This window comes from Clarias gariepinus, chromosome 10 (genome assembly GCF_024256425.1).
Source record: "Clarias gariepinus isolate MV-2021 ecotype Netherlands chromosome 10, CGAR_prim_01v2, whole genome shotgun sequence".
NCBI classification, from domain to species: Eukaryota; Metazoa; Chordata; class Actinopteri; order Siluriformes; family Clariidae; genus Clarias; species Clarias gariepinus.
Window position 1 is genome coordinate 33,282,504 of NC_071109.1, and position 18,179 is coordinate 33,300,682.

Here is an 18,179-nt window from a genome sequence, read left to right on the forward strand (position 1 = left end):
GACCACAACAACAACAACAACAACAACAACAGTCAAGCCTAAGAATCCACCTTAATGATGTGTGTGATAAAAATAAGAAACGGTGAAGCAGAATTATTGGCACCCCTTCATATATAAACCGATTACTTTATTCACTGAGATTTAGTTTTAATTCTGTGTCTACTGATACATCAAATCAGACACAAAAATCTGCTTAAATAATTCTAATAATCATTATTAATGCAAATGAAGTAAAATATAAAACAAAGAGACATTAAACCTCACTTAATCTTAATTTATGATTCCAGAATATAATAAAAATAAAAGAAATCTAACTGAAAGCGGCTCCTTTTTCTTCTTCGTGATTGATAATATTCTGGGGACCAATTGTCCAAAATGCAAAAAAAAAAAAAAAAAAGGGAAACTTACTTTGCTTGGCTTTCCATCATCGAAAACAATCGATCAGCTACTGGAAGTATGTGCAACTGGTTCGGTCGCTCGTATGCCGAAAATGCTTCGTAAATATCTTTCAAAATTTTAGTTCTTGATGTGAAAATTCACCAGGCGGGGCATTCTTATGCTAAGGTACCACTCTATTATTATTATTATTATTATTATCATTATTATTATTAATTCATCTATTAGATATTATGCATATTGCTCTCTTGTGAGACTTCGATTTAATTAACTTAATAATTAATTCATTCTGTCAATTGTCCGATCATTCAGTTGCAGGCATATACAGTATCATGACATAAGGTTAGTTATAAACCTAGTGTGTGTGTGTGTGTGTGTATATGTGTGTGATTTCAATTCATATTTACTGTACTACAATATTTTGTAATTGTCTTAGACGTACTAAATCCACATTGGCGCCCTCCTGTGGTCCATACAAGTAATCACAGCTTCTGAGCAGGTGAGATAATATCAGTATGATAATGACACTGCAATCACAATAATAGTTACACATTATGAGATTAGATCAATCACAAAGCAAAATCTCTATGGCAAATGCTTTTATTATAAATAAATCATGATGCAATCAAATCCCTTCATTATCAAATGCTCATTATAAAATTATTATTAAATATCAATAAAAATATCTCAACAACGATCAGTCCTGTTTTAAAGAAGCAGAACGTTCCAGAAAGATAAAGTGTATAGAGGAAATGAAACAAGTATGAGCCTCTGTAAACGTATTTATTTATTTTTATTTATTTATTTCCTTCGCTCCTCTGTGTACCACTAACAAGCCGCTCGTTAATAATCACTAAAACAATCACTCTGTAATAAATTATCACATTTACAGCATCATTCAGTAACTGAGCTTTCACATCTGATTCACCGACATCATTACAGAGGAAACACACACACACACACACACACACACACACACACACAACCATATAACACATTTTCTGAAAACCCCCAACTTACTTTCATTGTGATTGTAAACTCAGTGATAAACTTTTTTATTTTTTATTAAAATAATGACAAATGTCTCGTCCCTCTTCTTACTAACGTGCTACACCTTGACTACCATTAAAAGACAACCATTCTACCTGGAGGTTACCATGATGACTCCATGATATAAGTCCTATAAACATTAAACCACTCACTCATCAGACATCATGCTAAAGAGAACCTCGAAGAAACTCACTGAGGGACAGCATGAGGAACACAAAAAAGGGGACAGGGACAGTGTAGAAGGGGCAGGGACAGTGTAAAACGGACACGGACAGAGTAAATGAGGCAGGGACAGGGTATAAGGGACAGGGACAGGGACAGGTTAAGAAAGCAGGGACATGGTAAAAGATCCAGAGACAGGGTTAAGGGGTAGGGACTTGAACAGGCAGGGACAGGGTAACAATGGGAGTAGACAGAAAATGGGTGTGGACAGAAACCTAGGTGAACCAGTGAAAGGGGTTGAGACAGGAAAAGTGGGAGAAGGGGGAAGCAGGGGGGCTACTAAACGGCCAGGGACATAAATAAGAAGGCAAAAGCAGGAGAAAGACATGGACAGGGAAAGGGTTGGGGACGGAGAAGGGGCGTGGCTACAGCGCTGCAGTATAATAATGAACGCAAAGCCTCTTACTTGTGTCATCATTTCTGTTTGTAAGACTTCAACTAAAACATAAAAGTGTTAATAAACTAGTTCTGCACTCATCCTGCGAACACTCGCAGATTTGCGAGACGTCCATCACAGTCCACTTAATAAAAATAGCGCTCTGTCAGTTCACAACACGTCATCAGTCTTTTGTTGTCACGTATCGTATAAATGTAAAGTGTGATTTTGCACGTTTTTCCCAACAACTGTAATAAATAAGTAATTAATAATAAACTATCGAGTTGTAGTGAACTGTTCAGATACAGACTGACACACAGTCTCTCGTCTGTTGTCCAAAATATTCTTCAGTCTTTGGGACTTTTGGACGTAAGCCATGTGAAGCTGTACTTCTCCACGCGCGTGAGGTCGAGGTCGAGTTGCTTCTGCTCTGCTTCGGTGTTCAACAGACGGTAGCCCAGGAGAGACATGGCACTCCTGCAGACCTCCTGGACCTGCTGGACTTTACTGAACGTTAAACTTGTCCTCCAGGCCTGCGAGACTTCTGAGGCGTTGCGCTTGGTGATCTTGAACGCCTCGCTGGGTGTCCCCTTTCCCTTGCCATGCGTTATGTTGTGGATCCATTCCTGCAGCGCCTCCGTCATCTCGAGTCCCACAAAGTCATACATGCGTTGGATCTCTGTTAGCGGGTCGCGTACGACGTCCTCATAACGCACTAGTTTGTAGCGTCCTTGCAGGAAGTCCGGCGCTTTCTTAACAGCGGTGTCGTAGATCCGAATGTGGCTCCGGCAGATTTCCTGCATGACGCGCGTCTGTGTGTCAGACGATGCCGCCTTGCCGTCCAGGACGATGGTGGCATCTCTCTGCAACGCCGCGGCCGCCTGCTCGCGGGAGCGAAACACGGCCCGGGGGTCACGCACAAGGTGTAGGATGCGCAGATTGATCGAGGGGTCACGCAGCAGCGGGAACAGAGACTCCAGCTCAAAGAAACGCACCTCCTTTAGCACCACGTGGGTGTAGGTGTGGCACGCCGCCTCCGCCCGCTCCAACCCCGCCACGTTGCATTGCTTCGCACAATCAGTGATCTGCGGCGTGGTGTGCGAATGGAACGGGGGCGGACACGCCGGTGGAGAACACAGTGCCTGGCTGTGGCTCCACATGAACAGGTCCGAGACGTTGTGCTGGATGGGCAGGTAGGCGTCCAGCACGCTGAGGTCACACAGGAAGACGCGGTGTATCAGGTCCCGCACTGCCATACGCAGGCTGCGTGCGCCCGGTCGCTGAAGACACCCCCACACGTGCCACGCGGGCTCCATTAGGTAGAATACTGACGGGTGATGGTTGAACACCTGGCCCATAAACGACGAGCCTGATCGCCATGATGACACCAGCAGCACGTGCACTTTGCCCCCAGGAGCAGTGTTGGAATCCGAAGTGGGCGGGGTTATGTGGCTGTGCCAGCCAATAAACAGAACCACGACAACAGCCTGGAAGACCAGCAGCGCCAACGCAGCGGGGGCGGGTACACGGAAATGCAGCATCGCAGCCTGACAACACAAACAAACAGGAATAAAGCCCACAGTAATTCATTATAAACAATAATTTATTATAATAACTCACAAACACTTATACCTAATGTTTATTAAAAGTGGCCTAATGAGCAGTGCTGCGTCTTGTGGGTGGGACGCAGTGAGTGAGGATGTGAGTGTGTGAGCCCAGGGCAGAACCGGTGGGCCGAGGGACACAGGACGGGTCAGTACAGTGGATTTGGGTCAGTAGATGGTGTGTACACACACACTGTAGTGACTTTATGCGGATGTGCGGTTTGTATTCACACTGCTGATGGATGTGTGTGTGCTCTGACATACTGCTGCCTGCTGATGGATATTAATGTTCATCTGTTTTAAACAAACTGACATATGTGTATGTGTCTCAGTGTGTGTGTGTGTGTGTGTGTGTGTGTAATGAGCTTTAGTGTTTGTTTACACTCATTCATCACTGCTGAAGATTTCAGCCATGATTCTGACACTGAAACTCATCAACAGCTTCGACAAAGAAAAACTATTTACCTCTAATTCAACCAGATCGAACCGGTTTCAGTAAAAGTAAACTCACATTAACTGACATTTTACCATGAAGACGGTCCTGGTCTCGGCTGATGCGAGAAGCTCTACTCTGGAATTTCCCAAAGATTTGTCCCTGAGCCTCCAATAATGAAACTGGACTCCATATGAGTCATATGAACTTCTCCACATCTCCTGTTATACTGAACCTCCAGCCTCCTAACACACAGTATGAGTGAAGATCAATCCCTGCTATCCGTTATCACCCAGATGAGGATGGGTTCCCTGTTGAGTCTGATTCCTCTCAAGGTTTTTTCCTATTACCATCTCGTTAAAGAGACACATTATAACAACATGTCAGATTTCAGACCTGGCCTTCTGCAGCCACAGCGACCCATGTTTCAATAGCTGCGGTTCTGACACGGGGGAAAATTTTTCATCAAATGACAAACTGTTGCACCATCCAAATAAAAATTTACCACTAAACTTTTGCACGTGGGCAGAAAAGGACATCACCCAAGTTCAACACGTCTTCTATGACATTAATCTGTCCTTTTTTCCACACTTGGTGCAGAACCCAAGGAGAATACATACAAATCAAATCAGCAATCAGACCACTGACCTGGACTGTTCCAAAACTGCAACCTAAATCAAACATTCTGGGCGAATAATCATCCAATCCAATCGTGTCACATCCCAATGTCCAGCCGCTCCCTATCTTCCCCCCCCAACCCCCCGCACGCAATATATATCCGGGAAAACTGTCCTAGTGAATTGGAAAAGTAAGGAACAACATACACGTCCTAGTTTATCTCAGGGCAAACATCTATAAAACCTCCACTCTGTGTTTGTCCCGGATTTCACCAGGACATATTGACATTGCTTAACAGATTTTTTAATTATGTTGCTGAACAATAAGCCGTACATGCTATGATATCTGAGCCCAGCCTACTAAAGCAGCATGGAGGGGCAGAGGCCCAACACATCTCAGCAAACTTACACCCCACAATGATCGTACATTTTACATTCATGCATTTGGCAGATACCCTTATCCAGATGACTTACATTTTTTATCATTATAAAAAATGAGGGTTGAGGTTCTTCCTCAAGGACCCAACAGTGGTAACTTTGTGGGCAGGGGGTTTGAACCTCTTTACAGTTTTCAAACTGTAGTCCCATGCCTTAACCATTGAGTTACCCCACTACTGAAACCCAAGCCCGCTGTGGACTCTCCCACTATCAAGCGCCAACAAGTTCCACAGCCTACCTACGATCCACAAATGGCCCAGCTAGATCATCTACAGCGTATAGCTAGCAGGTGGGTCTAGTCTGAGCAAAGTTCAGCCCATGAGGTTGTGGAGAAAGTAGTGCTCCCTCCCCGAAAAAAGATGAAAGTATGTGGGCATGAAAGCTCTCTCCTCCTGGTGCACTCCCCTGAGCTAAAGAAAGGACAGAATCTGCCAAAGTGAGACGCCTTAAAGCACACCCCTCGATCTGAACCAATACCTGCTTCTGAGGGATAACCTGGAGTATATGGAAGTGGACCATCATCCGTTTAATGTCCAATACCCAGAAGGTCTCTGTGACAGAACCATACCAAAGAGAAACAGGGCTTCACAAGAGTGTAACCCAAGGATGACTCATACAAACAGAGAGCAAGAAATAAGGAACTTTAATGCAGACAAAGCGTGATGGAAAAGTGCAGAAAGTATCGCGCCAAACTAAGAAACAAAGAGATCAATAATCAATAATCCATTACTATCCCTTACTACTACAACTAACACTATCACTTTATATTACAAAATTCATCAATGATGGTTGTGTCTATAATTATCAATCCATATATGTATTGTATACCTGTAAAATCTTACAGGTTAATGATCAAATTATGATTTAAGAATATAATTATTTTATGAATCAAATTTTAATTATTAGTCCTTTAAATCTAAAAAAAAATTACCAGACCAGCTAGCACCTGTGTTCACTGAGATATTCAACATCTCTTTATCTCAGTCGGTGATCCCCACATGCTTCAAAGAGTCCATCATTGTTCCTGTCCCGAAGAAACCTCATCCTGCTTCCCTCAACGATAATCGCCCTGTAGCCCTCACCTCAGTAGTGATGAAGTGCTTTGAACGCCTGGTCAGAGACTTCATCATTTCTTCACTACCGGACACACTCGACCCACTACAGTTTGCATACCGTCCAAACCGTTCCACGAACGATGCAATCTCACATCTCCTCCATATATCTCTCACTCACCTGGACACTCGGTGTGGGAATTATGTGAAAATGCTCTTTATCGACTACAGTTCTGCATTTAATACCATACTTCCATCCACACTCACCACCAAGCTGGAGCACCTGGGACTCAGCTCATCTATGTGTCAGTGGATCTCCAACTTCCTAACTAGCAGACCACAGGCAGTAAGGATGGGCGGTCATGTCTCAGCCTCCCTCACTCTCAGCACTGGAGTCCCCCAGGGCTGTGTTCTGAGCCCCCTGCTGTAGTCTTTGTACACAATTGACTGCGTAGCCACTACCAACTCCAACGCCGTCATCAAGTTTGCTGACGACACTGTCGTGGTGGGCCTGATCACGAACAACAATGAGTTGGCCTACCTAGAGGAGATTGGAAATCTGGAGAACTGGTGCCAGAGAACAATCTCCTCCTGAACGTCAGCAGGACAAAGGAGCTGATTGTGGACTTTTGTACAAAGCAAGTGAGGAACTACTAGACCCCAGTCATCAACAGCAGCCCAGTGGAGAAAGTGGACCGCTTTCGATACCTCAGTGTTCACATCACGCAGGACCAGTCCTGTCACATCAACACCGTGGTGAAAAAGGCCCGGCAGCGTCTCTACCACCTCAGACGCTTGAGAGACTTTAGACTGCCCCCCAAGGTGCTCAGGAATTTCTACTCCTGCACTATAGAGAACGTCCTGACGGGAAACATCACAACCTGGTTCGGGAACAGCACCTTGCAGGACAGACGAGCTCTACAGAGGGTGGTGCGATCAGCTGAACGAATCATCCGCACCGAGCTCCCTGACCTGCACTCGATCTACAGCAAACGGTGCTGGAGCCATCCCAACAATGGACTGTTCTCTCTGTTGCGGTCTGGGAAGCGATTCCGCTCCCTAAAGACCAATACAGAGAGATTGAGGAGGAGCTTCTTCTCAACATTTCTGTTGTACAGTATTTTTTATTTTATTTTACTTTGCACAGTATATTTTACTAGTTAATTTCATTTTTTACCATATTTCTTTTATTGCAATATTTCTTTATTTTTACTTGTACAGTATATTTTACCAGTTAACTTTATTTTCTACCGTATTTCCTTTATTCATATTTATTTCTTATGTTTAAGCTTTTTTTATTTTAAGGTCATTGGCAGTCGAAAACTGGGGGTTACCTCACCACTAGCCCGAACAAATCAACATATATCTATTGAATATTAAATAAAAGTTTAATAACACAAAGAAACGAGGAGTGATTAAGCACTTGTCAGATATATAAACCCATGTGAAATAAGGAAGTTATGGACTTCGAGGACCCTGTAGTTAGGACTATACGGGGTGTCGGTCTTTCTGACCGGTTCAGAGCTGTCTATCTACGTTTGTCTTCAATAAACATCTTTGCTTTTTTCTACTTAAAAGTTGTTTGGTTTTGTTTTTAAGATCTGAAAAAATTTTCCACCAGATAAATGCAGGGAAGATTAAAGAACTGGTGGTGAACGTCCGCTGGCACAAACACACTCCTCTATCACCAGTGAACATTCAGGGAAAGGACATTGAGAGAGTGGACTCATATACATTTACATTTAGGCATTTGGCAGACGCTCTTATCCAGAGCAACTTACATTTTTATCTTATTACACATCCGAGCAGTTGAGGGTTAAGGGCCGCACTCAAGGGCCCAACAGTGGCAACTTGGTGGTTGTAGTGTTTGAACCTGGGATCTTCCGAACCGTAGCCCAATGCCTTAACCACTGAGCTACCCCTGGTAGCTCAGTGGTTACACACCTGGGTGTTCATCTCGACAGCAAACTGGACTGGACAGACGACACAGACGCAGTCTATAAAAGGACAGAGCAGACGCTTTCTGTTAAGGAGCCTAAAAGACCCCTGGAGTGAAGACCTTTCCTGACTCTGTGGTGGCCTCAGCCATATTCTATGAAGCGGCCTGTCTGTGCCGCAGCGTCTTTACTGCAGACAGGAAGAGACTGGACAAGTTGATTAAGAAGGCCGGCTCAGTCCTGGGGATTCCCCTGGACGGTGTACAGGAGCTGGGAGAGAGGAGGATGGTCGCTAATCTATCATCATTGCTGGAGAATGACTCTCACCCCCTGTGTGAAATTGAGTTTGTGTGCCATAGCAACATTATAAACTGTGCAGCAGGGATGTAGCTATCGAATAGTTTAGTAATCGAGTATTCTACCAAAAATTTAATCGATTAACCGAGTAATTAGATAAAATGTCATTTTGCCTAATTAAACAGCAATGTGAAATATATGAGATAAAACAAAGATTAACTGTTTTTCTTTTAGAAAAATCAACTTTAATTGTTTAAATGCATACAGCATTTTATCAAAAATAAACACTGTCATTAACATGTTTAATTTTTCGCGCAGAAAGATCGAAAGCGCCAAAACTCACGGTGAATCGTGATGCATGGTACTTCCGACCACCGCGCGAAACCGCGTACATGAGATTAGGGCTATTAAAGTTGTCTGAGATGAATTAAGTGCATTACAGAGCCATACATTCTTATTTTAAAGCCTTTTATCAGATGCAAAAATGGGTGACCATTTAATTCCATTTGAAATAGTTTTTATTAGTGACTCACAAAATAATTAGATAAAATAAAACATGTCAGTGTTTATTCTACTTAATAAATTACTATTATAGTAGTGGAGCACATGTATAGGCGAGCACTTTGAGTATTGAGGTTGTGTACTTCTGCCATCTCTGACACACACACACACACAGAGATAAACCTTTGATGTGAAAGATGAGCAATCCTTCAGTGCAAACGTGAATAAAATAAAAACCAGGCAAACAATGAGAAATACGTTTCAAAGGTCACCTTTAAAAAATCCCTCCCCCCCTTTTTCCAGAATTTCCTGGATTCTGGTGTTATGTGACGTGGGAAATTTACAATTCAGAATAGCACACCTCTCACACACACACACACACACACACACACAATTCTCTAGGAACTGACACGTTTAAGCAAAAATAGTGTTTATCGACAAAACCTATATAAAACATATGACATAATATGTTACGTTCTGTAGTATTTCAGGATGACTTTTTTTGCGTTCTTGACCCATATATGTCTTCCCCTGTCCATCTTCAGTACCAGAGTGATGACAATTCCTTTTTAGAATCAAAGAGACGTCCTCAGCCAGGTATAAGAGCCCGGAATAATAGAACAACTTTCCAACAAACTGAGAACTGAGTTAAAACACTTTGTATTCTCAGCCACCTGAGCCACCACTTACACACTGTCCAGCCAAAACAAAGATACCATCTGAATGTAACTAAGCAAATATTAAAGATTCCATCCCTTCCACTTGATAATTACTGCAGTGATTAATACGGTTTAGCTCTCACTCACTCATCGTCTATACTGTTATAGATCTGTACTCAGGATCGCCAGAGGGCCTGGAGCCTATCCAGGGAGACTTAGGGCACGAGGCGGGGTACACCCTGAACAGAGTGCCAATCCATCGCAGGGCACACACACACACATACACACACTCGCACACCCATTTACACACTAGGGGCAATTTGGGTGGTTTAGCTCCAACTCTAAATAATGTAGGGCGGAGCTTCTTGTTTCTTACACAACCGCGTCAGAAAACGTATCCTGAGGCCGTGGCAAAAATGTTCATCTGTTTCAGAAGGGTCACATTATTGTCCTGGATCAAGCAAAGAAAACAACTAAGGAGACTGCTGAAAATACTAATAGTGGGTTAAGAACTGTTCAACACATTTTTAAAACCTGGAAGGATGGTGGAGACCCGAGATCTTGGAGGAAGGAATGTGGTTGCTAAATTTTTTTGACTGACTTTGATGGGAGATCACTTAAAGGCAAAAGTCTGAGCATTTTCACGCGCACAATGTGAAGAAAAATCAAGGGACTGGGACTAAACAGCTGTGTAGCTTTAATACAACCACTTATTAGTGAAACTAAACCACCGAGACTAAAACCAAAAGCATCCAAACCAAAATAAGCTGCCAAAATGAACACTGGCTGGGAGATGATGTCCCGTGTTTACCCGAAGAAGAAGGTGGGCGGGGCCTGGCGCGCCTACAGAGCAGAACCGCTGCCTTCTGTTTTTTACAGAGATTCTTGGCTAGTTCATGGTGTTTTACTTGGACACCAGTGACCTGTGCTTATTAACGAACCTTCAGAAACCTGAGACTTGACAAGTCTTTATTCTTAATGAACCTGAAGAAACCAAACACCTTCACGCTTCCTGTCTTTTATCACAATCTATTAAAAGTTATACGGAAACGTTAGGAGAATACTGTGAAGCAGTGTAGCATCGCATTCCTGAACTTACACTGACCTACAGACCTACAGATTTCAGAATGTTCACTTTTCAGACGGTAGCAACATTACAAACACGAACTTTCATGCTGTCTCCGGAAAGACTCTTTTAAAGGCTTGTGTGAAGTTTTTTTTTTTTAATAAACTGCTCCCTGGCAGAACTGACACACTGTGGCGCCGTGGAGCCCCGTCCTCGGTGAGGAAGAGCAACACAGTGGAGAACACGGCAAGAGCCAACGTTAACCAAAACGAGTGCGGGGTTTTATTATCGCTATAAATCGCTGCATTATTGCTTTCAATGCTTCCAGACACAGGACAAGAGTGTCCTCTAGAGAGACAGAGAGAGACAGAGAGAGAGAAAGCATTTTTCACCCCTTTACACAGTGTTCGAGACTCAAACCTCTTTTCACCTTCGTGCAGAACGTGTTTTGTTGTTTTAATGAAAGGTTCTCATTACAACCGTTTATTCTGGGTTTTAAATAACAACCTACCGGTCAACTTTTAAACTTTATTTTAGAGAAGAAAACAAGAAAAGACGCCACAGTGTAGTGACGGTGACCACAGCGATTATAAAGCCCCGGATTTCAGCAGATTTTTTCTTTTATAAAAAAAATAAATAAATAAAAAAACCTAATAAACCCTGACAGAACCTGGTGTCACAGCGTGTAGTCTTATTAATCAGCTGCTTTTTGAACATACATTGCTTTAAAAGACATTCACATGTGGGCACTTGGCAGATACCCTTATCCAGAGCAATACGTGACGTCGAGGGTCTTGCTCAAGGGCCCAACAGCGACAAGTTTGGGGTGGTGGGATTTGAACCTGATACCTTCCCCATGAGAGCTGAGAGCTACCCATGCCCACATTAAACACTTTAACTTTTTTTACTTTTATGTTAAAATAAGCGTTTTATTTTCCCTTTGCATCTTTCTTTTCTCTCTCTGCATCTGTCCATCCCTCATTGTACCTCTCTTTTCTTCCATACACCCGTCCATACACTTCATATATTTTCTTCATTAATATTTTCTCTCCTTCCGGCAGCTGTCTGTCTGCTCGTGTCCAGATACTTGGCTTTTTTTTTTTGTCTTTCAACATGTCTTGGCTTCTCCTCCTCTCATTACGGTACCTGATCCCGTGTGTGTGTGTGTGTGTGTGTGTGTGTGTGTGTGTGTGCAAAAGAGGGAAAAAAGGCCAATCTGAACCCTGAAAAACGGTGACATAATTAACATCAAAATTCCCTGTTCAGCTTATTACGCTAATAATCTTTAAAACTTGAAAGAAATGCAAATGTAGAAACACACACACACACACACACACACACACATACACAATGAGACACAAACACACCATTGTGAGAGTGTGTAAGGTAAACACAGCCGTTATCCCCCAACCCCCCCCCCCCCCCCCCCCCCCCCCAACTGAGCTCACATTCCCCATATGGACAGAGAGCAGAGGCCACACACACACACACACACACACACATACACATGCACACACATGCAGAGTTGGATTTTTTTTTTTTTTTTTACTTATTAAGACCACAAGAGTAAATTTTGGAAGGAGACAGAAAAAGTATAAGTTCTCAGGGTTCCCTCTGGAGGAGCCCTGAAGGTTCTGTACACCTGCACGTCAATCAGACTGCTCACCTGCTGTCACACACCAGACGGCGGCACTCAGGGTGACGCAGCATTACTTAAGAAAGAAACAAAGGAAAGAAAAATGAAAGAAAAAAAGAAACAGAAACAATAGAAGTAAAAATTAAGAGAGAGGAAAAAAAGATAGAATCATAAAACCCATAAACAGAATAAAAGATCTTTATTAACTAGTCATTAGTAAACAAAAAAAGGTGATATATAATAATATATCTAATAATATATTATATATATTATTATATATATAATATATTATATATATATATACCTGCACTTTACCTGCACACGACTGTTGTTAACACATAACTGGTCTTAGATGATAAAAGAAGCAGGAGCACGAGCTACTGTGTAAAACAATTTTCACAAACACACACACACACACACACACACACACACACACTGCTCAGACAGAAAGTCTCTGGTTACTGGAATCTTCTTCGTTTTGTGTGACAGTGAATCTCTCTAATGACACTTTCTTTTTGCCTCCTTTTGAGGATTTCGCGGAAATGCGATGCTGCGTTGTCGTTAAACAGATTGATCTCCCACACTGATACTGACTTTTTAACCTTCTTCCTCATGATGGCCGTTGTTGCAGTACAGTCACTAAAGAACATTCACTACACTTGTACACAAAATTTGAAAAAATGCTTTACGTGTACACACACCTGGTCACAATGTTATAATAAACAGTATACACACACACAGATATTGACTTAACGAGTGACGCACGCACACTGAGATGATTGGGAGATGATTATCCACAATCCCACAGCGTGTGCGAGAGAAGATCCCTTAGCCCAGTTATGATCATGTGACGCTTAGCAGACAAAGCGCATGTGTACTACTTGCATATAAAAACCTCGCTCGTTTAACAAGTTTAAATTTATTACATTTTTGCCATGGGGTGTGTACAGAAGCTTTACAAGTTCATGAAGCCTTGTAGGCGTTACAAGCAATAAACTCTTTTGGGATGATTTATTTAAACTGTTTAACGGAAGTTATATCAATGATTCGCCTGGTTGGTTTAGACACGACTAGTCTGTGTCAGGTTTCAGACAAACGACATTACAGCTAGAATGTTGAATAACTTTAGCAGTTTTCGCCGTCTGCAAGGACTTTTTTTTTATTTTGCTCGCCTGGCAAAGCGCTCACAGACCAAGTTACTCGCAATCCAAGGTTCAAGTCAAATAAAGCCCCGCCCACTCTATGTAAAATAAGACACTGAGATCTCTTGTTAAATCTCTGACACATTTATTGTACAGTCCATCATGGTACAGTGTGTGTGTGTGTGTGTGTGTGTGTGTGTGTGTGTGTGTGTGTGTGTGTGTGTTCATCAGGTCAGTTTAATTTGACAGGTGTCCATGTAAAGAGAGAGAGAGAGAGAGAGAGAGAGAGAGAGGAACGAATAAAACATGTCTGTTATCACTGATGATCTGAAACAAACATCTAGTGTACAAAGAATTATATCTACTCCATAAAGATCTATGAAGGTACACACAGAAAACACACACACACACACACACACATTCTTATCGCAAAGTCAGTCAAGAACGTGTTCAGGACAATAAGATTAACATCATCAAACACACTTCATGCTTCATCAAAAATAATTAAAACTGAATAAATCGAAAGTGTGTGTGTGTGTGTGTGTGTGTGTGTTCAGATTTTTTTTGTATTAGATCTGTTTTCAGCTCCTTGGAAACAAAAAAAGAAGCTCCGATAGCTCACATTACACACACACACACACACATTGCACTACTCCTGCGCGAATTGAGCGAAACGACCTACAGACAGACAGGGGTCTCGCGCTCGGTATAAACTTTGTTTCCCGGGTTTTTTCCCCTTTGAAGCCGTTTCACATCAAAGCCCGAGGAAATGTAAATAATAACAGGAGATGAAAGCGATCTTACCGCGAGGACGGAGAGGTCGGGGCGCGCGCGGGAGACACACCAGCTCTCTGCTCTCCAGGTCCGCTTAGTGAGTGTGTGTGTGTGTGTGTGTGTGCGCGCGCGAGAGAGAGAGAGAGAGAGAGAGAAGAACTTCTGTGTACCGAGTGGATTTGAGACGTGGCTATTAAAGCAGTGACAGTGAGGGGCGGGGGTGAGGAGCTGGACAACTCTCTCACACACACTCACACACACACACACTCAGGAGAACAGTGATGGGGGTTTGGGAAGGGAGCAGTGTACCATGTAACATGAATTACCCCTCAGCTGCACGTGCTGGTCTGGGAAACTACAACCTCCAAGAAGTGAGAGTCTTCATGAGAGAGAGAGAGAGATGAAGATCAGAGCTCTGACACACACACACACACACACACACACACACTTCCTCACACCTTATCCTCACCTGGAGAAGAAGAAGAAGTTCCTGCTGATGATGCTTCAAGCTCTGGTGGATCTCACTGAGCTCCTGAAGTCTCCAGCTCTCCACACATGGACTGCTAGTCTACAGAACTGACATCATCATCTGATCACAGGATCTTCTGAGCAGGCTTCATCTCTACAAACACACACTCTGTGTGTGTGTAATATACGCACAGATCAGCTGTAACACAGATATAATACACAATCTCAATACGCAAGTTAAAGTACAAGCGCTCGCCTCAACCAGTACTCCACTACAAGTAGAATTAGCACTTACATGTTTTATTAAGTGCTGAGTACACACGCTAATTCGTGCTTGAAGTGTGTGAGTACAAGTTCTCCACACTGAACCGGTTTTTCTAGGGATCTATCTGACTGAGTCACTGATTAAAACTATTTCTGACGCAATTAAAGTCGATGCTGTTAATGACAGCACGTGTGTGTGTAGAGAGATTTTAGTTGTCAATGGGTTTCCTTCCGAGATATAAACTGTTCTTCATCTTTATACCAGGAATTAAATAAATATACGGTACATCGGGTGCGTTCAGACGCTTTACATGTTCATGAGGTCTTGTATGCGTTCCAGACGATAAACTCTTTTAGGACAATTTATTTAAAATGGTTATCAGAAGTTATATAAATGGTTTTCCTGACTGGTTTAGACTCAGACAGACAGGAAAGAGACTGTGTCAGGTTTTAGACAAACGACATTACAGCTAGATTGCAGAATAACTTCAGCACTGATAGGTTTAAAGGATAAAGAAGAGAGCCTGCGAGGAGCCGCTCTGACCTAGTGTGTCTAGTTTTATTACAAGAAGCTGTGGCTTTTCAGATGATATAAGAAAATCCTTGATTAACTTTGTTAAAGAATTAAAGGTTTCAGTTCAGTCAGTGCTGGAGCGGTTGGCAATATGTCCTGAAATAAAATATAATCAACTGTGCTTACTTCTCTTTTTTCCACAAAGGCAAATGAAAAATGATAACTGAGAAATGATTAAGTTCCTAAAGCTGATGGAAAGGAGCGTACATGGAATGTACGACAGATGTCGATGAGTGACGAGCGGCATTGTTAAGCGTCTATAATTATTTCAGTGGAGATCTAGATAGGTGCTTCTATTTGTACTTTGTATAATCCAAGTTGTTTATGCAATGAAGCATGAGCATCCTGAACGCACGCGTAGAGAATACAAAAGAATTTAAAGCACGTGCCAAAGCTTGTTATTGAGAAAAAAAGTTATTGGTGTTAAACACAAACACAAGTTGTGTTAGAGAAAAAGAAACCAAACTTTTTCTTTCATGAATTTAGATTAGAATCTAGACTTTGCACTAGACTTTGGTACATACCCATCTGAGGTGGCAAAATGTCATGGCTAGATGAGACTGGGTATCGATAACCTCGCTTAAAAATCACAAAGTTCAACACAAACTTCAGAGTAAAAAAAAGTCACTAAGAGACTCGAATGTGAAAAAATAACAGATATTTTGGAGTTACTGCAGAGTCCACCATGATCGAGTCAAGAGTATTTTACAGCAATGTCAGAGACTGTCTAAAAATACATTTAAAAATTACATCAGTTTTGTTTTCTATTCAGTTTTGCCTCCTTTAAATGTCCAATCAAAAACGCCATTGCCATTTTTGGTAAAAATACCATAAATACTATTAATTCAAGCCCTGCCTCTTAATAAGATAGTTAAAAAAAAAAGTCTGTTAAACTTCCTCTCTTTCTCATCACTATTGATTTGTGAGCGACATTTCTCCCCTCCCCTCCCCTTCCTCTGTCTGTATGGTCGTATTAACTGAGACGCTCAGCATTATGTTCTGTGAGTATGTACCTCAACACACATTTAAAATGTACTACAATACTTAAAATGTAGTAATACTCAAGATCGTCATGAACGACACAGAGGCGATTCAGAAGGACTTAGAAGTGATTAGTGCAGAGACGGCGTGTTGTTTAAGACGCCATAACGTTATCAGATGTGTGTTCTTACTGAAAGTGCTTCTGTGACTGGGTGTGAATGTGGGTTTAGTCAGACAGCTGCTCTCTCCTCAGTACTGCGGACCGTACAGACCTACTCTCACCCACGCTGAGACACACAGTTAGTGTCATTAACCACTGGACAACATCTGGGACACGCCCACTCATATACATATAGTTACACACCACAGTTGTTCTCTGTCCAATCCAGAGTATTTTTGTGTGCTTATTTAAAAAAAAAAAAAAACGGCACTGTGCTTTTGTGATTAGGGACTTGACTCTCTTTAAACCGATACACATCTCTTGTTTATCTACACTGATCTCTTTAATTTTAAACTCTCAGGGAAAAACACACACAAGAAGTGCTCTGCTGCTCCCAAAAATGCTTGCAATTCATTTAACACTTCACGCTGCTCATATTACAAAGTCAGCCAGGTTTTTTTTCCGCTATGTCACACACAAACACACACACACACACACACACACAGATCTATGTAATGTTGCTGCTGTCAGCGCAGTGCTTACAGAGACAGATTCCTGTTAGCCAGATCATGTACAGGAATGAAACTTAAAGGACAGCTCTATTCCGACTGGACTGGTTTACCAGGGGGTTGAGCTGGAGCTGGATTTCTTATAAACTCAGGTGTACTGTATCAGAGTTCTAGTGTAACAGCTAGCTAAAGCAGAGACGAGACACTGGCTTTTATTACAGTTTTGGGGAAACATCATAAAAAATGTTTAAGCCCGAGGGAATCTTTTTAAAGCATCACTTTTCATTTCACGATTCAGGAAGCGTTTAATATCTCAGGGAGGGCCACTGATTCACGCTCAACCAGAATAAAAACCTCATGTGGCACCAGTCAGACCGATTTTAAACCCCCATATAACACAACAATAGATAGAGGTAGATTCTAGCCAGGAGAATGACTGAACCATTTAAATCATTTAAAATTAAATGTAAAACCAGCACCACATGCACATTACAGGAACTCAGCTGGGATTTATTGCCACATCAAACCGTACAGTCCTGACCTCGCTCCAAGACATTTGTGGCTTTAATGTTTGGGCCAGTGACCCTTAGGAGCAAGCGGCACAGATACGTGCCGGCATCTCAGCACAGATCAATGGGGATTAAAATACCATATATGTGCTTATAAAGAAGCCTTTCTGGTGTGTGTGTTAATGAGGAGGCTTCAGACTTCAAACGCTGTATTTGGGTTTTTTGGATATGTCAGGTCGAACTGAAGTTATCATGACTTTTTATAAAGGGTTAATTTTACCACTACTGGAAATTTGTAATGGTTGCAAAAATGTAGAACTCATAAAATGAGCATATTGTTATCATTGTTTGATCATAAAAACAACCGAAAACAACAATAGAAACTTGTGATTGTGTGTATCTGTGTGTATTTCTTTTCCAATTTTTTTACTTGGGCATGTTTGGGAAAGTTGGTTAAATGAATTAAAATTCAGTTCATCATGTTGCCTATTTTGTGATGATACGTCACTCTATA

The 18,179-nt window shown here is 42.0% G+C and overlaps 1 protein-coding gene across 2 annotated transcripts; it reads right to left on the minus strand.

The window, feature by feature from the left end:
- Positions 1 to 1,172: 1,172 nt before the first annotated feature.
- On the minus strand, positions 1,173 to 14,373 carry chst6 (carbohydrate sulfotransferase 6). Of its 2 annotated transcripts, none has more exons than XM_053505080.1 (2): positions 14,231 to 14,373; positions 1,173 to 3,591 (listed from the first exon to the last, which is right to left on the minus strand). In XM_053505080.1, the coding sequence occupies exon 2, from the start codon at positions 3,583 to 3,585 to the stop codon at positions 2,392 to 2,394; it is 1,194 nt and encodes a 397-aa protein (XP_053361055.1). In that variant the 5' UTR covers positions 3,586 to 3,591; positions 14,231 to 14,373; the 3' UTR covers positions 1,173 to 2,391. The 2 variants fall into 2 exon arrangements, with proteins under 2 accessions (XP_053361055.1, XP_053361056.1); XM_053505081.1 differs by lacking the exon at positions 14,231 to 14,373 and adding an exon at positions 12,315 to 12,401.
- Between the last annotated feature and the right edge of the window lie 3,806 nt (positions 14,374 to 18,179).